The sequence below is a fragment of the Myotis davidii genome, unplaced genomic scaffold (assembly GCF_000327345.1).
Source record: "Myotis davidii unplaced genomic scaffold, ASM32734v1 scaffold248, whole genome shotgun sequence".
Lineage (NCBI taxonomy): Eukaryota > Metazoa > Chordata > Mammalia > Chiroptera > Vespertilionidae > Myotis > Myotis davidii.
The window spans coordinates 1104433-1131340 of record NW_006299220.1 but is presented as its reverse complement, the minus strand read 5'-3'; the positions used below and the strand labels follow the sequence as shown (position 1 = coordinate 1131340).

General features: G+C 39.8%; 1 protein-coding gene across 1 annotated transcript in view; it reads right to left on the bottom strand.

Moving 5' to 3' along the window:
• GIPC2 (GIPC PDZ domain containing family member 2) overlaps positions 1-26908 on the bottom strand; it is a 67922-nt gene that overhangs the window by 20447 nt on the left and 20567 nt on the right. The window contains exons 2-3 of the mRNA XM_015571099.1: positions 21770-21955; positions 11377-11557 (exon numbers count right to left, since the gene is read on the bottom strand). Coding sequence (XP_015426585.1) covers positions 11377-11557; positions 21770-21955 — 367 coding nt within the window. The remainder of the gene's footprint in view (positions 1-11376; positions 11558-21769; positions 21956-26908) is intronic.

The following is a 26908-nucleotide window of genomic DNA, read 5'->3' as shown; positions in this document are numbered from 1 at the left end:
ACTCAGTGTAGGTGCATCTTAGATAAATAAATAATTTTACATAATATGTATACATGAAAAAATAAATGTATTTTTCATCATCATATACTGTGTTTTTGTCGCTCGAATGAATTTTATTATTTCTTCAAGGTTCTTCACATACGTACACCTTAAGAGATATCAAATAGGCGTAACATGTTCTCAAAAAATTAGGGTTGGCACGCAGAATTTTGAGTCAGAGATTTTGCTGGTTTTGGCACGCACTCACAAAAAGGTTGTCCACTCCTGTCTTAGACCAAGGCTGCAAACAGGGAGTCCATAGCTACATGTGGTCCATAGACATGTTTGTGATGTATGCAATGTTCTCTGATTTTTTCATTAGTTGCCAACATTTAAAAGTTGGACACAAATCAGAGTTCTATTATCCTCCTTATATAATCACAGCCTTAATGCATATCTAATTTAAAACATTTCTCATAAAAACCCACATTCTAAGTTTTTCTTGAAGACTGACACATTCCTATGAGCTTGGACATACACAATTGGCACTGTCCACAGACAGTTCATGTGCTCCCTACCCTACTTTCACCACCAACATACATACAACACACATACACACACACACACACACACACATTTTTCTCAGAATAGTTTGACAAAACCCAGCTTACATCCCAGAATTCAACATTTTGACTGTACATTCCCTTTGTCCTTGTGTCCTTCCTCTCTCTAAAATTTCTCAGACTTCTTTAGAATAGCTATGGGTTTCTGTTATGTCAGGTTTTAAAGCAGTACTGGGACAGATAAAAAGCAAGAAAAAGGAAGCAAGAGGAAGCCACGTGCACAAGGCATCAGTTGTCTGTTGGATCAGATGGTCTGGCAACACATGAACCAACCCCACAAAAAAAAACACAAAGTTGCTCTTAACTGTTCCTTTGATGAGACTGAACAGTGTAGGACAAGTGTCAGAAGTGGAAAAACTGTACCCAAAATCTCTTTGTTCTTTGGTTAATGCGTCATTTGAGAAACACTTAGCTGTGTTTTTATAACCCTGAAATTACAGGCAACAGTTAATGTTATGTCTAGGAAGAAGGTACATATCTTTAACCCAGAGGGAAATATGTTAAAAAACAGATTCCAGACCTCTAAATTCTAATATATGAAAGATTTTTTTAAAAGAGCGATGGCTAAAATATTTTCTTTTTACCCTTTTATACTTCTTTTATTTCACAGTATGATTTTATCATGGGAATGCAAAACTAAAAAATTGAATTTAACTTTTATTATAATTTATTACACATATTTCCCCCTGGCCTTTAAAAAGTTAAAAGTATTACAAAAACGATCCTGGCAATTTAAAGAGACAATACAATGTAACAGTCTACCATATTTCTACCATGCACCCATTTATAATAATATGAAAGAAAACTGATTAAAATGAGAATAATCACATAGCTAGAAATTATAAAACCACTAAAAGTGGAATGATTCAGTTTCTCTACTTCTTAGCCTAGGAATGCTAGCCTCCATTTTTAAAATAATTGTTTTCTGGTTATGAAAATTAGTCTGTTCATTTTATATTTAAAATGTTAAAAAAAAAACCCAAGAAGCCTAAAGAAAGAAAGAAATTATTAATAAACTCAACACCTAAAGATAACTGCTAACATTTCAACATGCATACACTATGAGTCCTTTTTCTTCTACATTTAAAGATAGCTTTTATAAATGGGATAGTACCATACATTGTTTGATAATCTGCCTTTTCACTTAACATATCAAACATTTTTTCATACATAATGAGAATTGTTTATCCACTTAACATTTTCTGAAAACATACTCCAACCACAATTTTGAGCATCATTTCTCTTCTTTTTAATTTATTGACTTTAGAGAGAAAGAGAGAGAAGGGGATGGAGAGATAAATTTGTTGTTCCACTTATTTTAAGCATTCATTGGTTGATTCTTTTGTTTAAAAAAATTTTTTAGAGAGGAGGAGGGGAGAGAGAGAGATTTGTTGTTCCACTTATTTATGCATTCATTGCTTGATTCTTTTTTTAAAAATATATTTTATTGATTTTTTACAGAGAGGAAGGGAGAGAGAGAGAGTCAGAAACATCGATGAGAGAGAAACATCGATTAGCTGCCTCCAACACATCTCCTACTGGGGATGTGCCCACAACCCAGGTACATGCCCTTGACCAGAATCGAACCTGGGCCCTTTCAGTCCGCAGGCCGACGCTCTATCCACTGAGCCAAACCGGTTTTGGCCATTGCTTGATTCTTATACTAGTATGTGCCCTGACCTGGAATCAACCCACAACCTTGGTCTATCAGTCATGGGGGTGGAGGACGGGAGTGCTCAAATCAACTGAGCTACCCAGCCAGTGTTCACTTGTTGATTCTTATCAAGAGGTTGTGTGAAAAGTAACCTCACAGAGTAATGTGATCATAAATTCCTAGATGGGCAGGTCACGCCCCGGAGATATAACTTCTTTAGTAAAAGGTTTATCTTTGCTTTAAACAAGTCCATTGTTTCCATGCATCTAGGTTAACACACCTTTAAAACACCCCTCATCAGACCCCTCAGAAGAGAAACCACCCTCAAAAGCACACATAACCCTGTTAACCATCCTGTAATCCAATCCACACCTTGCTCTCTCTCGTCTTCAGTAATCTTCCCTTCGTTCACTCCTTAATTCCAAATGCAGAAAAGAAGGTGCAATGGTCTTACTGAGAAGCATTTTCCTCAGTCTGTTGAGATCTTGCTTCTAGGCAGATTGTACCCTCTGATTGGCTCAAGTAAATTTTTATAAAAATTCTCTGCAAGTTTTGGATATTCTTAGGTCAACAACAATTAGAGCAGAAAAGAGTGCATATTTAGCCAGGGTATTTGTCCAGCTGGGTCTTTACATTGGACACACATGTATCAGTGACACTCAGAATTCATCTAACATATCTGCCACATCCCACAAAAGAACTTGCTCTTCATTTATCTTTTTCCATACTGTCTTTGTGGTAGATGCCAAACACATGTCTAACTAGATATCAGAACAAGCTCTAACATAAAAAGATTAAGTTGCAAAATTTGTCATTGTGAGCACTTTAAACCTTTGCCAAAAAAAAAAAAGGAAAAAGAAAAAGAAAAGGAGTGCCACTATCTGATAAAATGCACAACATCTCAAACTGAACTTTTCTCCCTGACATTCCCCACACCATTTCTACACCCCGACTGCCTCATTTCCAATGATCACTTTTATCACAGGCTCTCAAGGTAGAAATCTGGGGAGTGACATCTGCTTCTTCTCAATTTTCCTGCCTGCTTTAGCTAAGGATCATCAATGTACCTCAACCCTCATTTCTGCCTTAACATTATTACCCAGGATTTTTTCTCTTCTTTGAATTCCCACTGCCTCCCCTAATCCCAGCCCTTATCATTTACCCTGGACTGTTGCAGCGGCCTCTTACATGGTTTCTCCTCTAATCAAATATGGCTTCATCGTCCCTCTGGGCTTACTTCCTTAAAATCTATTTTATCATGTCATTCTTCAGTTCTCATATCAAAATGACTCCCTATTATCCCCTAAGACAAGCTCAGGTCCCCCTCCTAGTTTTCCAAGCTTCTCTGACTAGGGCCTAGAGCTACTTGTGCAGCCTGATGTGCTGCAGTCCCTCCGAGGCTAGACTCGTTACTGTCCTGAACACTTCCCACAGGAAACCATCCTTCCTTGCTATACTTTTCCCAAGCCCCACAGCCAAGTTCAAGTGTAATCTTCTCTAGGAATCTTTCTCACCTAGTCCAGCCTGCTGGTATCTTTCCCTTTTCTGAACACCCATTGAAATTTCTGTAGTGGCTTTAAATTTTACTCCACAATTTTGGAAAAAGAGAAGTGTCAGATTGAACCTGACTTGAAGCTCCCTCCACCACAGGTTTGGTAAGAAATTGAATCTTGGTTATGCTTGAGAAGTCTCTCCCCTTCTCAGCATCTGGAGGGCTGAGTTTAGGCTCAGTGTACACGGATTCTACTCTGAAGCTCTCTGTCGAAGTCAGTGTGCCAAGCCCAGGGCACAGGGAGTCTTTCACCTCAGGTTGCAAGGCCACGGCTCTTACAGCTTTAACATCCCTATGCAACTCTGTTGGAAGTCCTGTCACCTCGCAAGGGAAGTTACATGGGAATGGGACACGGGTCCCTGATAATAGTGGGACCTGCCAAACATCATCTGTCCCATGGCTTTCTCCTTGGGGAAGTCCTTCCCAATAGTACCACTTTTCCCAGCCACCCTCGCCCTCTAAGCCTTAGAACCCCTCCCAGTCATGGACAGGTCAGCCGAATTCCACTTTGCTTAAATCTGCATTACAGCACATAGCACAGCTCTAAAAAGGCAGTAACACATAACGTTACGAGCACCAGCCTGGGGAGCAAAGAGGACTGGAGTGTTATCCTTGCACTTCCCGCCCACCACTGCGTGACCTCAGTGAGGTAGTTAATTACCCAAGCCTCAGTCACTTATCTGGAAAACTTCATAGGAATGGCATGAGGATTAAATCAGGCCCTAAGAGTAGTAATCCTCGTAGCAATGACTAACATTCGTGTAGCACTATGTGCCAAGCACTACCCTGAGTACTTTACGTACATTAACTCATTTAATCCTCACAACACTTCATGGATTAGCAAACAGGCAGAGAGGGAGTGAGTAACTGGTCCAAGATCACACAGGTGATCAGCAGCAGAGGGAGAAATTAAACCCAGAGTCTATGTTCTAGACCTCAAGACCATATTGCTTCTAATAAGCACCCAATAAATGGTAGCTATCACTGCTATTAATAGAATTATTTGATTTTTTTATTGGTTTGAGAGAGAGAGGGAGAGAGAGAGAGAGAGAGAGAGAGAGAGAGAGAGAGAGAGAGATTTTTTGTTCCACTTATTTATGTACTTACGGGTTGATTTTTGTCTGTGCCCTCACCGGGGATCGAACCCGCAGCCTTGATGTATGGGGACAACATTTTTAATCAACTGAGCTACCTGAGCCAGGGCAATTACTTAATTCTTTTTCTTTTTAATCTATGTTTACTGTTGAAAGTATTCCAGATGTCCCCTCTTTTGATTACTTGATTCTTAACGCACCCTCTCCTTTATGTAAAATGTAAGCTCCTGGAGGACAACGAATGTGCTGACAACATAATAGTTCTGAGAGAGCTGGCTCCAGAGACTCGCTGCCTAGGTTAGAAGCCTGCTTCCTTCACTTGCCAGCTAGCTCCAAAACCTGGAACAAATTGCTTACCCTTCTAGAATGGTTGTAAGGATTAAATGATTTCCTACTTAGCAAGTACTTAGAAAAGTAAATTGTAGCTATGACAATGATAACTGATATATTTCACTATTTGATATGAGATGTGATATTACCATCAGTCTTTCCAGGATCTGGAAGCGTACCAGAATTCTCAACAAACACTTGCTAATCAGCAACTCACCCACATTGTTTTTCCTGTTTCATGTAGGTTCATCTTGTTTCTAAAAGTACTACTTAGAGAAAAGGTTACACCTTCATAATAACAGTAGTAATATCAGCTCACTCTTAATGGACTTACTCTGCATTAAGGACTATTCTGTGACTGCTTACAGATGTTTATCATTTTAAAACTCACAGCACCCCAGTGTGGTAGATACTGTCATCACCTTCAGATTTATGTGTGAGGAAACCAAAGCAAAGAAACGTTAATTTCGTTCACCTGATGTCACATTATCACACATCTGTATGTGGCGGAGTGTGTGCACTTAATGACTTGCACTTTTGTTGTCCTTTTGTAACTTGGTCCATATTCCCCAGGATATCTGGTAGAGTTCAATATATATGAAGAAGCACCACAAACATTTGTCGTTTGAAATAGCATGAATAATAGAAAGTTTGAAATATCTAATTGTTTGAGATATCTAAAAAGCCATACAAAACTTAAAAGCCAGAATTTCTTTTTAAAATCACATGTATTTAATCTTTAAAAACAAGTGCATCAATTAAGCTGAATCACGAAGCTGAGGTCCAAGTTTTCCAGCTGTGAATGACTCAAACATAATTCACATACTGAACATCCTATTCCGATGGACACATAGCACAGAAATGAAGCCTCTAAAAGAAGACAGAGGCCAGAGGGCTGTTACAAAATCTAACCCCAAATAAAGACTAACCGTGCTTTAGGAAGTAAACTTTCTTTCAATTCCCTTTCTCACTTTCAGGCCTCTTTCCACAAACCTCTTTCCATGAAGCGCAACAACTGCAAACTTTAAAAAGTCTCCAGGATAAACCAAACGGAGACTCCTCTAAGTAAAATGGAATCAAAGCCTCATACATTTAATAATTATTTTTCTGGCATTAAAAGGCCTCATAGGTAAACAAACCAGTTGAGCTAGCCTGGTCCTAAAGCCAGTTAAATGGAAGAGTGAATTTTCATAGCCTTGGGAAAATCTGGGTTTACAGGGCAAACTCTGCAGGGTTGAGCTCATTGTGGAGACATGTTCCTTTTCATTGGCAAAAGAGGGAAGGAAGTGAGCCATGCCCTTGAAAAAAAAAAGAAAGAAAGAAAATAGCACCAGAGACATTCCAGCCGCTACTTGATAAGGACTGGGATGGTTGCCATCAACTCATGGCTAGAAGAAGGAAAATTTGGATCAGAGAGCAGCTGACCAAGAGAAACCATGCTGGATATGGGAGAGTTCCCATTAAACTACAGACTTTCAATAAGGGAGTCATTTAAACCAGTGGCTTTCAAATGTTTTTTGCAATGACACAGAGTGAGAAATATGTGCATTATATCATGACCCATATGTATACAATATCTATATCTAGGTAGATAGCAATAAATACACACACATTTATATGTATAATACCCCAATATGCCAATAGACCAAACGGCGAAACAACTGAACAACCGGTCACTATGACGTGTGCTGACCACCAGGGGGCACACACGGAACATGGTGGGTGTTGGCAACAGGCAGCAGAGCGTGGAACATGGCGGGCAGGCGGCCACAGCAGGATGGTGGAAAAGGCGAGCAGGGGCTCCAGACAAAGGTGGGGCACCAGTCACTGTCATCAGGGCGAGTCTCTGGTGGTTATTGAAAATTCTTTGCTTCTGCACACCACAGTCCCGCCCAGCACTCGCACCTGCTGCTGGCGCCATCAGCAGGTGCAAGTGGAGGCTGCTGGCCCCAATTGACCCTCAGAGCTTCTCCACCTCCCCCTGCTCCTGAGGGGTAATCAAGGCCCCCTACCTAAAACCCAACAACTCAAAGAGTAAAGGAGAATTTATTTTCCTCGCCTATAGAGAAATAGGCCATAACATGTAGCTTAGGTGTGTAGTAGGCTATACCATCTACGTTTGTGCAAGTGCACTCTGATATTAGCACAACCACAAAGTCGCCTAATAACACTTCTCAAACTGTATCCCTGTTGTTAAACAGCATACACCTGTACTCATAAATCCCATTCCCTAGACCCTGTTCTCAACATCCATCTACCTCTTGCACATTTCCAACTGAATTGCCCCACAGATTTCAAATTCTTAAGGTCCAAAATTGTACTATAAGTTTAACCTCTTCTCTATCTCCTCACTCAAATCTTTTTTTAAAGAATTCCTCATTTCAAAAAATAGCACCACACTCAGTCCCTCACACAAGCAAAAAATCTGTGAGTCATCATTTGCAATTTCTTTTCCTTTACCTCTACTTCCAATGGGTAACTAATTCTACCTTCTTAACATCGAGTGGTATGCAGGTAAATATTTAACAATCACCTCTCCAGGCTACAAAGCTCCAATTTACAGCACTTGCTCATTTCTGTGATGTAAACACCCCACCATAGCCAATTTTAAACAACTAACTTGATGTCATTGAACATGAAGCTGAAAAGAGGTATGCACAAATGGCTCCAGCAAACTATTGTCTATTCCTCCAAACCATTTCTTATTTCCATGTCTAAGTTTATAATTTCATTTTCTTCTCCTCAAGTAACACAATTGAATCTTTATGGATTTCCTAACCTCTATCTCATAGCCCCTCCCACAGTCGGACATAGTCTTCAAAAAATCTTTCTAAAATCCAAGTCCCATCATGTTACTCCCCTACCTAAAATCCTTCACTAGTTTTCCATTGCCTACTCTTTACCTATAATAATAAAAGCATATTATGCAAATCAACCTAACAGCCAAACAGCTTAATGACCCTCCGATGACCTTCCAGACAACCTTCTGGACGAAGCTGGGGCTGCAAAGGCCTACTCTTGCACAAATTATTTCATAATAAGACCCTTGATAATTAGGGGCCCACTGACTCTTGAGCTTCATTTCTTGCCACACCACCACCTATAACCTGTATTCCAATCACATTGGCATGCATCATCATATTCCCAGATACTGCTCCAGACCTTTGCATATTTGCTTATTCTGTTCCTACTCCCTAGGCCAACCTTCCCTAATTTGTTCATTGAGCAAGCCTCTTTTAAGATTCAGCTCAGCCCTAACCAGTTTGGCTCAGTGGATAGAGCATCGGCCTGCAGACTGAAGGGTTCCAGGTTCGATTCCAGTCAAGGGCATGTACCTTGGTTGCGGGCACATCCCCAGTAGGGAGTGTGCAGGAGGCAGCTGATTGATGTTTCTCTCTCATTGATGTTTCTAACTCTCTATCCCTCTCCCTTCGTCTCTGTAAAAAATCAATAAAATATATATATTTTTTAATCTTGACACATGTAATGGCCCCTAGAAGTGGGATATGACTAGTGGTAGACCTAATTATGGAAACAGGAGCAGGTAGGAAGGATGCCCCTCTTCATAGCTGAGTTGTGTTCATCATCCATGTTACTCCATTACAAGGCAGTTAACTACACTACTCCCTCCTGTATTTTGGGACACACAGTTCACATGCTTCTGAGGCTAAATCTTTAGGGAAATTGGTAGGAAAATACTGGAGCGTATGACCATTTCTCTCAGCTTTTGGTAAAATCCCAGAAATGACTTAGCTTCAGCCAATATGGACTATTTGAATCAGAAAAAAGAAAATTCTACCTCACCTAGACTGGCCCTTTCTCCTGGTAGAAATCCAAGATGGCAGAGAGTCAAATAATTATTTAAAATAAAAACAAAATGTGAAATTTGAGTCAATGCATCAAGGATAATGCTAGAAAAACAAAGGGAGGAAGAAAACATAGCAAAAAGTAAGATTAGGACCAAGAGAATTAGGGGAAGCCTAGTCACCAAGTACCTCCAGATGTATATATGCTCTCTCCCTGGCAAAGAGCGACGTGCTGAGATGAAGCCAGAGGACGTGGAACAAACTAGTGTTGCCTTTATCTCAGAGGCAAAAAGATAAACTGCAAAATTAAGGGCTGAAGAATGGGCAGTGCAGTAAGGCCTACATCTAAGAGGAAAGTCCCCAGGCTGGGGCCCAGAGGCAAGGACCAGACCACAGAGTGGAAAATGCATGTCAACCAGCAGGCTTATGTTGTGTTAAGATAAACTGCCATAGAAGCCTTGGAAAACGAAAATCTGTCACTGCTCCAATATCAACCTCCAGGTATCCTAACCCACAGCACCAGCAGAATTTAGGATGCTGAAATAATACACCTTCTTTAGGAAAATCGTACCCAGTGTTCTTCTCAAGTCTATTCATGGAATTCTTAGGAGGCAATAAAGAAAACATAGGAAAAGGTTAACTCTGGGAAACAAGATTATGAGGCAGAGATAAATGTAGAAAGGAAATTATATTCCTTGGGCTGTACTATGAGAATGACTTTGATTTACAGAGTCTAAATCAAATACTATTTCTGCCCAGCCAGCATGGCTCAGTGGTTGAGCGTCGACCTATGAACCAGGAGGTCACGGTTCGATTCAAGGTCATGGCATATGCCTGGGTTGTGTACTCAGTCCCCAGTGTGGGGCATGCAGGAGGCAGTTGATCAATAATTCTCTCTCATCATTGATGTTTCTATCTCTCCCTCTCCCTTCCTCTCTGTAATCAATAAAATATTTTTAAATATAAATCAATCAATCAAATACTATTTCTCTCAAACTGTTTACGTGCTATCAATTTATGTACTGTGACACCTGGGAAGTTGGTTACCAAGCAAAGCCACTTCAAAAGGAACAAGTGCTGGCCCACCTTCCTCTGTGAGAAGCGAGCTCAGATGCTACAATGCACCACGCAGCATCACCTTATCATAGCCGGGTTTCTAGAGTGCCCCCCCCCCCCCAGAGCAGCACCGGCATACAGCATTCTTTCCTTAAGTCTTCTTGGAACTCTGTCTCCCACAAGTAATATAACCTATACTGTATTTCTATTAAAAGACACAGAATCACATGGAAGCAGAAAACATTTTCCAATTCCATATGGCTAGGATCTGTCACTTTCATGCTTAAGGAAGAAGCGTAATTCCCAAGACCCACTGCATCCTCCCATCATGGTCATTAACTACCCTGAGAAAACAGCCACTAGGGAAGCCACAGGGAATATTTCTGTTCCCTGAGCAAAGGAAAGAACACCAAGTGGGTGGGGTCATGGATGAGTAAGGGCAGGCCCAGAGTAATTCTGAAGATATTTTCACACTCATGAACACTAGGCCGTCACTTGGCTTATTAAAATAGTGCTGGGTACTGAGAGAAGTTGGCACCTTTTCCTGGAGATGAGATGGCCCTGGGGGTTTGAACAAGAGCTGGAACACAGCTGCCATGGCTAAAACCAAGCAAGTACAGATGTCACACCAAAGTAATTTCATACCATCCCACCCTGCCAATTCAGAATGCCAAAGGAGGAAAAGTCTTTAAAATAGACTAGACAACTATTTTAAATACCACTTCTGTGTGTAACTAAAGTTTTTGCTATTGCGGTCCAGGAATGACAGTTAATATAGTTTAGAGAACTTAATAAAAATCAAACTGCTTAGGAAGATGAACACAACACAATGTGCAGTTCTTGGCTTGGAACAACCACATCAAACTCAAAGACTCTGTAACTCCAAATGCCTTTTTTAGAGAATGTCCTTCTAGGCCTTTTTTTTGTCCTTCAATGTTTGTTTTCCTTATAAATAGTACTATCTATTATTTCCTATGTTCTTAAATGATACGCCAGTAGCACGTGGCACCACACCACAGTACTCATTTCCCTTAGAGAGTTAAGTCAGGGAAACTGGAAATTTCAGGGGGACAAGTATCTAACCACTCCACTGTACATCTGAAACTAATATAAAATAATATTAAATATAAACGGTAATTAAAAACACTTATAAATAGAAAATGTAAAAGAAAAAAACAATTCAGCACAAAGAGAAAAGTATAAGTATGAAAAGTATATAAATAGTGGTAATAAAGGGTAAGGAATATAAACACACACACACACACACATAAAACCAACTTACCAAATGCCTTCTTAGGTTCTATTAAATTCATGGTAAAGAGTTCCTCTTTTTTTAATTCCTTTAACTTCTTAGCAACATCAAAATGACGCCACCCAACAATATTTTCTCCATTTATGGATTCAATATGATCTCCCACACAGATTGTTTTAACTGAGTCAATTATGCTGCCCTCTTTAATTCTCTGGAAAAAAAAATTAAGGATATTGCTTAATGTAAAATAGAACTTTGTAACATTACTTTTCATGTTCTTGAGACATAACATACAATATATTAACATATTAACAATGCAATGCAATGCTCAGTTAAAGATGGAAGACCAAGCAACAAAAGACAACCATCTTACCTCCACCCATTCTTCTTCTTTCTTATCATTCAGAATTCAGCTCCATCCCAGTCACCACCTCCTCTGAGAAGCTCCTCCTGACATCTTCTCCAGCTCACTCCCCCGAGATTAGGTAAGGTACCACTCACATCATGCTTCTGCAGTACTTTTTGCTATATATGCTGAGCTCTAAGCTAAGCACTTTACATTTACTATCTCATTTAATTTTAACAACCTTAATGAGAGTCTCATGTCTCAGGAAAATTGAGACTTAGGGAGATCAAGTAATTTGCCAAGTTCAACATAACCACTATGCAATTGTTTATTTACCTTGGGGATGGAGATGGTCTTATTCACCATTGTATGCCCTGTAGCTAGCACAATGCCTGCAGAGAGGAGTCCCTCCATAAATGATTATTAAATCATTTCAACATGAAGCCCATTACATAAGAACAGAACTTGAGCTTTTTCTACTGGCTATATTTTTTAACCCTTCGCTAGAAATGCGATGACTCAAGACTTCATACAACCTTAGCTAAGAAAATTGACACTTAATAAAAGTCAGGTGTGTTTACCATTTGGGGAGCCAATAAAAATGATTTTTATAGCATCACTAGAAACCCAGTGCATGAAAATTCATGCACTGGAGGGGGAGGGGCCCCTCAGCCCAGCCTGCCCCCTCTCACAGTCCGTGAGCCCTCAGGGTGGGAGGCAACCCTGCGATCAGGGGAAGGCAACACCCCCATCACACCTCTGCTGCTGCCACTGCTGGCAGCGCAAGTCTCGGCTGGCCCTGGTTACCTGAGCCTAGGGCGGCCCTGGATGGCTGCGCAGCCAACATCAGAGGCTTTCCTGCACCTCAGGCATCAGTTGGGCAGCCGACATCCAAGGCTTGCCTACACCTTGGGCCGGCCCTAGGTGGCTGGGGGGCTGAGGGCGGGTCCGGCCGCACCAAGCACCTGCCACCCTCCCCCACCCTGGCATGGTTGAAAGGACTTGGGGACTCCGACAGGGCTGAGGGGATTGGGCGCCACCATATTATGGCTATGAGTGCCGCCATCTTTCTGACAGTGTGATGTTCAATTTGCATATTCCCTCTTTATTAGATAGGATTTTCCACATATATTTTAGGTGAGAACTTAGGAGTCAAAGAGAAATTTCAATTGATTATTCTTAAATCTATCTTACCCAGATACCATACTACAGCCTCAAAATGAGGGCTAAGACTCCCTAAGAGAGCACTAAGAATTTCTGAAGAAATTTTAGGAACGCCAGAAAACTGCACAAGTGACAACCCTGCAAAGGATGGACAAGTTCCTCCACAGAGGTAAGGAATGGAGCAAAATGAAGACCATGATCAGCCTCAGATGTCACAAATCCTTCCTGGGGATAATAGGATAGGAATACCAGGGGCTGCTGCTATCTTATATAATAGAAGCCTAATATGCTAAGTGTCCAGTTGATCGGTCATCTGTTTAACCAATCAAAGCATAATATGCTAATGATATGCTAAGGCTGCTCAACCGCTCGCTATGATGTGCACTGGTCAACAGGGGGCAGACAGTCAACCAGTCGACCAGTCACTTTGACGTGCACTGACCACCAGGGGGCAGACACTCTGACTGGTAGGTTACCTTGCTGCTGGGGTCTGGCTGATTGGGACTGAGCAAGACAGACCGGACATGCCCTGGAGCCCTACCGCAGTCCCTCCCTGGTTGGCCAACCTCCCGTGTTTCTCCCCAGCCCCAATCATGCACCGGTGGGGTCCCTCGGCCTGGCCTGTGCCCTCTTGCAATCTGGAACCCCTCGAGGAGTGTCAGAGAGCCGGTTTCGATTTGATCCCGGAGGCATAAAAGGCTAATATGCAAATTGACCAAACGGCAGAACAACTGGTCACTATGATGCACACTGACCACCAGGGGGCAGATGCTCAATGTAGGAGCTGCCCCCTGGTGGTTGGTCAGTGCACTCCCACAAGGGGAGCACTGCTCATCCAGAAGCCGAGCTCACGGCTGGCGAGCCCAGCGGCAGTGGTGGGAGCCTCTCCCACCTCCGCAGCAGCACTAAGGATGTCCAACTGCCAGCTTAGGCCCGCTCCCCTACAAGAGGGCACAGGCCCGGCTGAGGGACCCCCTCCCCCCCAGTATACAAATTTCATGCACTGGGCCTCTCTTCACTCTTGCCAGGTGGAAGAATAACATCTGAATTAGCTGGCTAATGGATCACTGTGTACAATAGTTAAGAGAGAAATTGATCTAATGTACCCCAGCTTCTCCATAATATTGCCAAAAGAAAAAAAGTTGTAAAAGACTAACCTGGGAAGTTGGGCATTTTTAATTTTTAAATTTTATTACTAATATTCCAAAACTCACAACAGGTTTCTTTTTTACCCTGAAATTTTAAAAGTACTGCTATGTTCACTGTAATAGTTACTATGCTTTATGCCAATGACACAAAAATGCTGATTCAAACAGAACTTATCAATATTATTGCAATAGTTCATTATAAACCAAAGAAACCAGAAATTTCATAATCTAACTGGCATTGTTTTATTATAAGTGCACATTAGCCTTATAAGCTATGGAAACAAAGAAGGGTAACTACAACATACTACTCACAGAAACATAAGCCAGATTAAACAGAACACTAGAATCCAAAGATCAAACAAACAAAAAATCTCCATAGCCCATAAACACAGACAATGGTGAGGTAAAAGGCCTAGGGTGGGGTGGGAGCCAGGAGGAGGGAGCAAAGAGGGGGAAATGGGGGACATCTGTAATACTCTCAACCAAAGAAATCCCTAATATTCTGTCACCTAACCATTCTTAAAGCACTAGAGAATGTGAAAATCTGTAACTCTTGACTTTTTTCTTAATTTTTATTCTAAGTTATTTCTTGATACATTCTGAACCTATTTTTTCTCAATCAACTGTACCATACAGTTTTCAGTTTTACATCTAATTTTTCATTTAAGACATGGTTATAATTTTGTTAAAAATAAGTGTTATATAAAACTAAATAAATAAAACTCTTTAAAGACCTGTATGAATCTTACCGGTAAATTAAAGGGCAGAGCAACAGAAATGTAGGGTCACCTGGCCCTGTGAGTAGGCACGGAAGCCACCAGAAGAGCGCCCAGACAGAGGGAGGAGAGGCAGAATTCAGCAGGTGAGAATCCAGGGGAGCAAGAGAAAAGTCAAAGCATATGTAATCATCACGGGCAGCAGATACGGATCTGGGAGGAAGAGACAGGAAAGTCAACATAAGAAACTTGGAGGAAGAGTACCATAAGGTGAACCAGATACAGAAGCAACGTGGGAGACATTAATTATATGTACCTGAGCCTTAGCTTCCTAAGTAGATAAAGAAGGAAGTGGCAATTGAGACAAATTTCTGAAATCTAATATGCTTTGATAATCATAACCATAATTTGATAGAGATTAATAATATTGCTAAAAGAGCTGCTCAGGCACCAAGGACTAGGAAGGGGTAAAAAGAGGCATTAATTCTATACTTATATTTACTGCATCACTTAATATCATTCACTATAACACTCAGAACTTTCCTTCACCTGACTTTGGAGGTTGATGCTAAAAAAAGCAAAGAAGACATTAAATATATTTTTGGGAGATAGGAATTTACAACATTATTAAACTTAGAGATTCCCAACCATTTCAGACATTATGATAGTATCTTCCATTATTACACCCCATATATTTACAGAACTCTGTCTTCTCATCACAGGTATCAGCAGAACTCTAAGGTGGCCTCCCACCCCCGCCCCTCAACCCCCCGAAAGTCTTAAGCACCAGATTCAAAGTTGTTTGAGCTGCAGGCCCCACCGCCATGGTCAGCAACTTTGAGATCTGTGCTGACCCTCCCAATACTGTCCTGAAACCTTATTCACATTTGTAAATAATTATTTCATTTAGTCCTCTCAACAAATCTAGGAGGGGAATATTTAATATCCCATTAGTAGATGAGGAAATCAAAGCACAATGAAACATGGCTTACCCAAAATAACACAGCTAATAAACAACAGAATTGGGTTTCATATGGAAGTGGTATAACTATAAAATGCCGTGCTCTTTCCACAAAACACTAAGAATCAGACAGATCTAACTAACCCAAGATCAAATATCTAGTTTAAAAAAAAAAAAAAGGCAGATGAGATGACCCCAAGAGCAGAGTTTTGGGTTATAGCTATTCAAAATGATCTATCACTTTGGTAATCATTTGGCAATATATAAATGTATCAAATCAATATGCTGTGCATATTAAACTTACATAATGTTATGTATGTCAATTATATCTCAAAAAAGCTGGGGGAGAAAATGACCTATCACCTTTGAACTCTGCAATCTCTTTTTTGACAACCCCACCTTTCCACTTTACTTTTGCTCACTTCTCCTAAAGCTGCTCTTCATCCATATCACAGCTTCTGGACCTCAAACATTAGCTAATTCCTCGGATCACTACTTCTCTTCTGGCTTTACATGCCTCTTCTCATGGGTTCTAACTTCCATCCTAGAACCCTCTGACCCCTTGAACTTGCATGTTTCCAACCTTGCTGATTATTAGTTCTGGATAATTAAGTAATCAAAAAGTTAGAAATATCTAAGTACCATATTTCTCAAAATAATGATCATGCTACATAAAATGTGATTGACTTAATTCTACTAATGTAAAAGTACCCCAAATCATAAAGATTTCTACAAAAGGATATTCTATAATGACCATTTTGTGTTTATTTATAAATCACCTAATTCAAAATAAATTTAGTTTTCTTAAGTCAATTTAGCCTCATTCCTTAATCACCTGGTATAATCCCTTATTTCTATTTTGAATCAAAGTTTAAGTCTTCTCTTAAACTAGGGAAGCAGCTAACAATGGCTCATATAGCCACTTGTTTTTATATAGCTCATGAGATATGAGTAATTTTTACATTTTAAATGGTTGGGGGGAGAATAATTGTGACATGTGAAAATTATACTAAATTCAAATTACAGTGCCTATAGATAAGGTTGTACTTATTTAGAATACATCTATGCTCATCATTTAAGTGTTGTATATAACTGCTTCTGTGCTGCAATGGCTGAGCTGAGTAGTTGCAACAGAGAGGATGTGATCCTAAATTATAATGAACCCTGAAGTATTTACTATCTGGCCCTTTATAGAAAATGTTTGCCAAATCCAGTCTTAAAATGTTATAGGAATGTAAAAATTTTGTTCTTTATATATATAATTTTTCCTGGGAAATGTTGAGACTTCAGTACTAAAATCATAAATGTTTAAGTCTGTTGTCTTTTCACCTGAAGAGTTTGGACCATGCAGAACTATTCAATATATTTATCTGCATTGATCTCATCTCTTAATTGTGTGATGATGTGTTATTATTACTATTATTTAGGTACTAACTATCTATAATAATAGAAGGGTAATATGCTAGTTAGACCAGACGACCTTCCCAACGAAGCCAGGTCTGTGAGGGAAGCCTGGGTCCCGGGTGCCTGCTGGCAGCCGCAGGTAAGCCCAAGTCCTGGGTGCCAGAGAGAAGCCGGTGCCAGCAGCAAGGGGAAGGAAGGCCTACTCCTGCACGATTTTCATGCATTGGGCCTCTAGTCAATTATAAGTATGTAAAACATTTCATATGTGTCATCATTTTATACCTAATAATCCTATAAAGTAGGTGCTAATATTCCCATTTAAGAGAAGGCATAGAGAGGTTTAATGACTTGTCCAAGGTCACACAGCAAGTTAATGAGTGGTTAAACCTAGACTAAAAGCAGGCCTATCTGAATGTAAGTCATGTTCCTACACATTATACTACACTGCCTTCCTAGGCATGGAATCCTCCCTTCTGACCTTCCCCTTGTCTGAAGCCCTACCACACTCTCCTACTCTGACTTCAACCTGCCCAACTTCCAGCCACCACTAAAAGCATATCCACTACTCACTTCAGCAGCACATACACTAAAACTGGAACTATCCAGAGAAGATTGCATATCATCCTTGCACAGGGACCATGCTAAACTCTTGCAAAGTCCCTTTTTTTCCTGCAGATCTTGGCAAAAATAAACTCGGGAATGGTGAGCCAGAAATTAATGAAATTGATTACTTCTACCGAGTGGGGGAAATGAGTAGTGGGATAGAAGGGGTGAGAGGGTGGGGGGGAAGAGTAACACATCTCTGAATATCTTTTAACATAGTTTTGACTTTTGAATCATGTTAATATTTTACATATTCAGAAAAAAATAAGTCAACAAGAATGAGAGGAATAATTCAACCTCAATTGAGAGAACCAATTGGAATCAACAGTATTTCAAATGAATAACAATTATGGGGGCCGTGGGAGCAGGAGAAAACCAATTCCCAGAAACTTTTGAATAGAATCCTTTGATTATATACATCCATTTAGTTTAAAGACAAAAGATGCATACAAATCCTAAACTCTTCTTAATAGGCCTATTTTTCACAGTGTGAATATAGCAATTCTAAAACTATTCTGAGAAAGTATTTCAATGATTTTGAAAAGTATGGGGAAGCCTAGAAGAACTCTGCAAGACAGGAATATAATTGGAAGTATAATAATCTACAATAATAAAAGCGTAATATGCTAATTAGACCGGACACCCTTCCAGGACGAAGCTGGGGCTGCAGCCACCGTGGCTGCAAGAGAGGGGTCCAGGCATCTGCGACTGCGAGGGAGGACTGAGGCAGCTGCCTCAGCTGCAAGGGGCGGATCGAGGCAGTGAAGGCCTCTAGTAAATTTATAAATTCTAAAATGCTTGTTTTCTAACCCTGCCCCTGAAAGGACCTAGAAACAGTGGCACTCCAGCAGCAATGAATGAGTACAAGTATCCAATTCTGATTTTGAAATATCAGTCCTCACTGAAAAAACAAGAGCCCCTTACAGAAATGGTTGGTTCCAGACCTGGGGAAAGAACGTATAAGATGAAACTAGAACATCTTGTGCCAAAAGGAAGGAACTGCTCACCAAAATGACAGGAGCTATGTCAAACGGATACAGGAGCAGCTGAAGGGGCTTCCTGCAGGCCACTCTCAGAGAATTTCAGCATCAAAGTAAACAATAGTAATGGACCGTAACCCATTGAATAAAATAAGAAACCACCTGTCCGTGCTGATAATAGATAAGCCAAAAAATAAGTGAAGTGCTTTTATCATTAAGAAGGTTTTAAAGATACTCTGGTTTCTCTTCAGATCGCATAAAGAAGGTTTTAAAGAAATATATAAGGAATGATGAAATTAGAAAAACTGCCATTTTGCAACAATTATAGTAAAGACTGATTCAGGCAAAACTTACCAATAGATGCAAAATCTGTGGGGTACAAGTAAGAGAACAGGATATTTTCATAATCTCAAAGTATCTCCCTACGAATTGTTGGAAAAAATTTAACTCTGCAGTGTAGAAGACTGGCAGACACTAACTTAGACAAGTGACAAAAATTAACGTCATAAATGAGACAAACCAACACAACACACCTTCTGATGTAGTACACTGAGAAGGACACACATCACTTATCTAATTTTCCTGCCAAAAATGCGTAACTTGCTTTTCAACATGAGGAAAAATCAGAAAAGCCCAAATTGAGGGCTAGTATATAAAAGGCTGTGGAACTTTTCTAGAATAAAGATGACTAAAAAGACATGACAACTAAACGAAACCCATGATCCTATATTGGACCTATACTGGGGAAGGGGGGGGGAGCTATAGAGGAATTTATTAGGACAACTGATAAAATTGCAATATGGACACATTAGATTAGTTTTAAAGCATTTGTCACTGACAGGTTTCCTGAATTTCATAGTTGTAATATCTATACCAATAAAAGGGTAATATGCTAATTAGACCAGATGTCTTCTGGATGACCTTCCGGACATCCTTCTTGACAAAGCCGGGCCCTGGTGAAGCTGCCCTGCCCCTGGTCCTGGGTGCCTGTGGCTGTGGCCCAGGTAAAGCCACCCCAATCCCAGATTGTGAGAGGCATGTCCGACTATCAGACACCCCCCAAGGGGTCCCAGATTAGAAAGGGTGCAGGCTGGGCTGAGGGACACCCCACCCCTCTTGTGCATGAATTCCATGTACCGGGCCTCTAGTAGTCATATATAAGAGAACATCATTGTACTCAGTAACTACATTCTGAAGTATTAAGGGATAAAGAGATGACATATGCAATCCACTTTTTCAAATGGTTCAGGAAAATTACATATATGTCTATGAGTGTGCCTGTACATATAATACATGTGTGAGAGAGAGAAGAAGAAAGCAAAGGTAGTATATGGTAAAAATTGGAGATCTGAGTAAAGGGCTTTATAGGAATTCTTCATGTTCCTATTACATTCTTTCAGTAAGTTGGAAATTATCCCCCCTCAATTTTTAGAAAATCCCACCAACCATGTACATAGTATAATACTCATTTCTCTTCTAAGTTGAACTATATGTCAGCAGTTTGGTGTACGTACCACCTCTTTTTGCCATCATGTTCTCTGTCTCTACAGGGCCAGTGACTAGAGCTCTGAGGCAGGCACATGTTTGACAAGGCATTAAATAAAAAATAGAAACACAAGCTCTGAACATCAGAGGCTAAGATATAAAAAATCCACGCATGTTTGCAAAACGTCCAAGCCCTTCCCTGCTGACATTAGAAAGGCACTGCTGCATGTGCCCCATGTCCTGAGCTTCCCCCAGATAATCCCACATGACTTTCCAACTCACAGATTTTCCATTTGGTCACCCACTCAACCTTCAGCACTGTCATATCTTTTGCAGAGCTAAAAATAGCCATTCCATCAAACGGGAAGTTAAATAAGGTACTATTTACAATTAAGAAGATAACTTCCCTAAGACTATTTTTTTAATGGTGACAGTGCATCAGCAAATCCAGGATTCTGACAAAATACAGGCATGGAAGCATGCTCTATTCATGAAGTTTATCATGTATTCTTAGCTCGGTAGGAGGATTGCCAGCTCTGGAGTCAGATCTCTTGGAGTCAAATCCTGAATTTGTCCAGCTGGAAAAGTTAGAGCAAGCTACTTAAACCTCCTGGTCCTGTTTTCTACATCTGTAAAGCAGAGGTTGATAACAGTGCCCGTGGATGAATCTCAGACATTATGTTGAACAGAAGAAGCCAGGAACAGTAGAGTACATAATATATGATGCTACCTATATGATGTTCAAGAACAAGCAAAACAAACTATGGTGATAGAGGTCAGAAGAGTGGCTATCTTTGTGGGGAAGAGCTAAAAATACTGATGGGAAGGGGCACAAGGGAGCCTTCTGGGTGGTAGAAATTAAATTTTCCTTCATTTGGGTGGTGGTGACATATGAGTAAGTATATAAATATTCATCAAGCTGTACATTAAAAATTTGTTACACCTCAACAAAAAAGTAAATAAAATGAAAAACACAGTACCAACCAAATAGAACTATTATAAGGATTAAATGAGAAAACGTATGCAAAGTGCCAGGTTCACGATAAGTCAGTGTTCTTACAACTACTTATTACAATAATATAACTGTTATTTTTAAGAGATGAATCTACTTTTCTTTTTGCCACTCCTCAGTTCTTACATTTTTTTTATACCATTTCAAACTCCCTTCTCTTGCCTTTGCAGCTCCATGGTGCTCTCTTTCTATTTTGATAAAAGAATTATAACATTTAGAAAAGTTTGAAGAGCTTTTTTAAAGAAGTAAATAAGATGGCCAAAAGTACATGCACTTGGAAATAACACTAAATCAGGAAATCGCATGGAAACCATCAGATGTTAATGAACTACAGACCTAAGAGAGTTCATATGGATGAGTAGGCACCAGGGCCAGATTTTCAGTAAGTTCTAAATTCTAGAGGAAGTTTAAACTGAACAGAAGAAACTCAAGGAAAGGGTAAACAAAAAATGATGTCTTTAAAACATTTTTTAATGAAACATTACCAATCTATCCATCCCTTCTTAAAGGGCTCCCACCCTGAAGTTCTTTTCCAACTGTCTTGGACCTGGTAGATTTTCTGAAGTGTTACTCCCAGGTCACACAGGAATTTTTTCAGACTTACCTTTATGAAAGCACAGCCAGTACCATTATCTGTAATGGTGAGACCAAGTGAATCCTCAGATTTATACACGTTCACACTTTTTTTGATCCCTTTCACGTGGGCAAATATGAAATCCTCAAGACCTATTTGTGATCCTAAGAGTTTTTCCATGTCAACTTTAGGTGTGTTTAAAGTGCAATATAAGATCTGCAAGAAGAAAAAAAACATTTCAGGTCAGTTTCCATCAGAAAAACATTCTGGTCATTAATTTACTTAATAAATATTTGAATGACATAGTCCCTGATTTATGACATAAGAGGTTAGTTACATCAATAAAGTACAGGGTAGGAAATATTGTCAATAGCATGGTCAGGTGCTGGAAATTTCAAGGGAACACTTTGTAGGGTATGGGATTGTCTAACTACACCTGAAACGAATACAAAATAACATTAAATGTAAACGGTAATTGGAAAAAAAAACAATTTTGAAAAAAGGTCATATCAACAACATTAGGTACTTTTTATTGTTCCCCATAAACCAGACTCTGTGCTAGGTAAATTACATCCATTATCTGCTTTAATGCTCACAATAACTTTATAAATACATTATCATCTCCATATCACAGATGAGGAAATTGAGTCTTAGTAAGAGTAAATAATTTGCCTTAGGTCACTAAGCCAGTACTTGTCAGTCAAGATTGAGTTCAGGTCTTGCCAATTTCAAAGTGGTTTAATCTTCTGTCACCTCCCATTGACGGTGCTGAAATCAAAGGTTGTGTTCCCAAAGGTCAGGTCATGCTATCTATGCCACAATGAAAATACATGCAAGACTATTTTTAAAAACTGGTAACAAAATGCTAATGAGGAAAATTTTATAGTGCTATTCTCAAATTCGTCAACCATCCTTTGGGTAATTTGTGGGCCCAAATACAAAACTATGAATGAGGACAATGAGGATTGAAAACATGGCCTTGGTTTAGAAACAATGTACCAAACCGAAGAAGGACATTTTAACAGGACAGTTTTATACCAAAATAGCTAAATGAAAAATGTTTTTAATTTTCAGAAAAAGTGGGAGAGGGACAGAGAGAAAGAAACATCGATGTGAGTACAACATGGATCGATCGGCTGCTTCCAGCACGCCCCCCGCCAGGGATGGAGCCCACAACCTGGGCATGTGCCCTAACCCTAAATTTAACCGGCAACCTCCTGATGCATGGGATGACACTCAACCCACTGAGCCACACTGGCCAGGGCTTAACTTTTTATTAAGTAATATTTGCCACAAAATATGGTTAGTCCTTTCATCCCAGAGCCTTGCTCAAGCCTTCTCCCTATAGTTCTAAGTTTCACACCATTCCTAATTCCCACTGGAACCTTGAGCCTTAACATAGCCATAAAACTCAGAAGCCTCGTGAATCTCAGACATGGTATAAATACTACTTATTAAATTGTTTTTTAAGCCACATCAAAATGTATCTGAATAGAAACAGCTCCCGCTGCTATACAATTAAAAGTCCAGCGTGGCCTGCACAGCTCTGACCCAACTTCAGAGGGGTGTGAAAGAAGCTAGTGATGAGGACAGGGGAAGAGGCCCGCAAGGTACCAAATAAGAGCCTACAAGGAAAACTACTGCCCCCACCCTTTCTTCTTTCATCCAAGTCTATGAGCTGTGCTAACTGGTTGGCTTTTAGATTTAACCCTTTGTGTTCTCATGGAGGACATAATATATTTGACTTGGAAGTTAGTAAGTTTTTGCAAATGTTCCCTACTGTAAAAATTGTATTATTCACAGGGGAAAAAAGTCATTCAAGACAAGAATGGGTCATATTTCCTATTCTAATGGTAAAATCAATGGTTTAATTTAGTCCACTATCAAAAATCATTAATCATGGGTGGAGGGTGAAAGGAGTATGCATAGAAAACAGCTTTTCCTGGCTTCCTTTCTCAAAATGATGAGAATAAAGAAATAAACCTGGCTTTCTCCTTGTTCTTTTCCCATGAATCTGTTCATGGTATTCATAGTGGATCCAAAACACCAGTAATATAAAAGCAAATTAGCAGGTAGACAGGAAATAAAACATTAAAACATACTGATAATTTAACAGAGCGGGGGGGCAGGGGGGAGAGACCTAAAAAGGAAATCGCACACAAAATGAAATTCTAATTCGTAAGCTGCTTCCTTTCTTTCCATTTTTCACATGCTTCACTGCAGAGCAATTAGATGTAGGTATACCCCTTTTCCACTGTGCTCTCTCCCCTGCAAAATAATGTTCCATTCCAGGTAGCCAACAGTTGGCAGGGAAGGTGTCATTTTGTTCTGGAGGAAGGAGTGGAGCCAGCTATACCCTTCATGGAATGGAGCCCCACGGAAGCGGTGCTGCAGGAACTTAACGGTCCCTGGGAAGTGGAGTAAGAGCCAGCCATCAGCAGCAGCAGGTAAATAAAGCTCATGGCTTCGGATCAGCTCTTCGCGGGAGAATAAAAACCTAGCACCCACACAACCGCAATGCACAACTATCAGCAAATCTATCTGTAAGTATGTGATAAAGATCTAGAAATTCAAACACATCCTCTGTACTGTATTTTGAACTAAAAAATAAGAAAGTGAAACACCACGTTCTAAATGTTGCATTCATCTACTCACCACTTGGGGCCCCTGCCTTTGCCAGGCTCTGAGCTGCACTCTGGATGTACAAAGAGGAGTATGACCAGTCCCCATAGGCAAGGCACTGCCTGGCTGGCAGATGCTCCACTGAGGTACCATGAGGCAACATGAGCCAGTTGTCATTTATTAAAATCCATGAATATTTAAACCAAAGGAAACTCAAATACATATTGTAAACTTTCCTGCTTTCATTCATTTCCTTCCATCCAAAATCTAAAATGCCTGTCTGCCCATCAATCCCTATGCCCTTATTCATTGACACTGTTCAAATGTGACTGCCCAGGTAGAATCGATCATGCTTTCCACTTTTCTCACATCATTTAAATCTCGTAGCTCACTGCAGTGTCTGAGTCACCTTGCCTTGAAGTCCAGTTGCTGTAACACATATTTGTCACTCTCACTCTGAGAGAGATGAGAACCTGGTCATCTTCCTCTCTCCTAGAATGTCTAACAGTTCCCTGCTCAGGTTATATCCCAATGGCATTCACAGTACACATTCACTTATCTCATTGAATACAACATACCTGTGTCCTCAGTTGTATTATCCTCATTTTGTAGATGAGAAAATTATGATTTTATACAGTTTAACAGTTACAAATGCTTAATGGTAAAATATTTTTTAAATATATTTTATTGATTTTTTACAGAAAGGAAGGGAGAGAGAAAGGGATACAGAGTTAGAAACATCGATGAGAGAGAAACATCGATTCAGCTGCCTCCTGCATGCCCCCTACCAGAGATGTACCCGCAACCCAGGTACACGCCCTTGACTGGAATCGAACCCAGGACCCTTCAGTCCGCAGGCCGACGCTCCATACGCTGAGCCAAACTGGATAGGGCAATGGTAAAATATTTTTTAAAACTAACAAGAAAAAATAAAGTGAGGCATTATCAATAATAAAGTGAATCAAAAATAAAAATAAAGTGAACATTATCAATGTTCCTTTAAGAAATATTTGCTTCCAGAGTATATGTATACTAGATAAGATGTAGTACTCTCAAGGCAAGGTGTCATATAAGGAAAAATATCTATCCATTAGATAAACCTTTCTGCGGTTTTTCATTATAAACTGTAATGGTTAACATCTTCTGGGGTATCTACTGTGTATTTGGTGTTGTACCACCATCATTGCCAATATTCATAGGCGAGATGGAGTACTCATGACTGCTCAGTTTTCTAGAGCAGCAATGCCCAATAGAAGTGTCACGCAAGCCACATAATTCAATGTTCTAACAATCACATTAACAAAAGTAAATAAATGACTAATCTAAATTCCTCAATTATATAATCCCATACACCCAAAATAGAATTTCAACATATAATAAATATAAAAATTGAGATACTTTTTAAAAATTTTTTTATTGATTTCAGAGAGGAAGGTATAGAGAGAGAGAGAGAGAAACATCAATGATGAGAGAGAATCATCGATAGGCTGCCTCCTATATTCCCCCTACTGGGGATCGAGCCAACAGCCCGGGTATGTGCCCTGACCAGGAATCAAACTGTGACCTCCTGGTTCATAGATCAATGCTCAACCACTGAGCCACGCTGGCCAGGTGTATATAAAAGTGCTGTTTAAACTAGAAAGTTCTTTATAAAAGTTATTGTTATTATTCCTGGAATGCAGGTGCTTCTTGAATAATATACCTACGCTTAACAGCTTCTTAAATTGCATTACTTTTCCTAAAGATAACAGATTTTGCTGCTTTTTAATGTCACAACCAGAATAAATTTCATTTCCCCACATAAATTACATTATCCTTCAATTTTTATTGTTGTTGAAGATAATTCATAGACAGTAATCTTACCATGCCTTTATATACCAATTGCTGCTATACAGTTCTTCTCACAGAGTTATGGTTATTCATCCTTGAAACTCAATATGGCTAGGATGATAAAAGTCTGAATTAAGTTAGAGCCCATTAACATACCACAAACAGATTACAAATGTCTCAAAAACACATTTCTAAAACTCCAGGAAGTTCATTTTCAACTTTCTTTTGTTTAATGCTTTCCTTAAACAGGAACTGGGTTGGCCCAAGATTCCACATGTTCCAAAAATCTCTGGAAGAAATGATGGGTTTGTGTAGCTGGCATTGCTTATATTACATTATTTGTGGATATGATTTTAAGTATAAGCAATTGGAACAGTTACCTCTTGTGGTTATCTGAAACAGCAGTGTTACTAAATATTTTAATACTACTTTTCTACATCTCAATCTACCCCCAAGAACCTTGCTACCTTTTTACATTTTCTAAAATAAGCATTATAGAAATACCAGCCAATGTCATTATAGAAAACAAAAAAAAGGAAGTGCATAATCTACACTAATAAAAGAGAAAAATGGTAATTGGCGTACGGCGCTACCGTTTTCATTGGCTAATCAGGGCTATATGCAAATTAACTGCCAACTAAGATTGGCAGTTAACTGCCAACAAAATGGCGGTTAATTTGCATATGTAGGCACAATGCAGGGAGGCGAAAGGGAAAG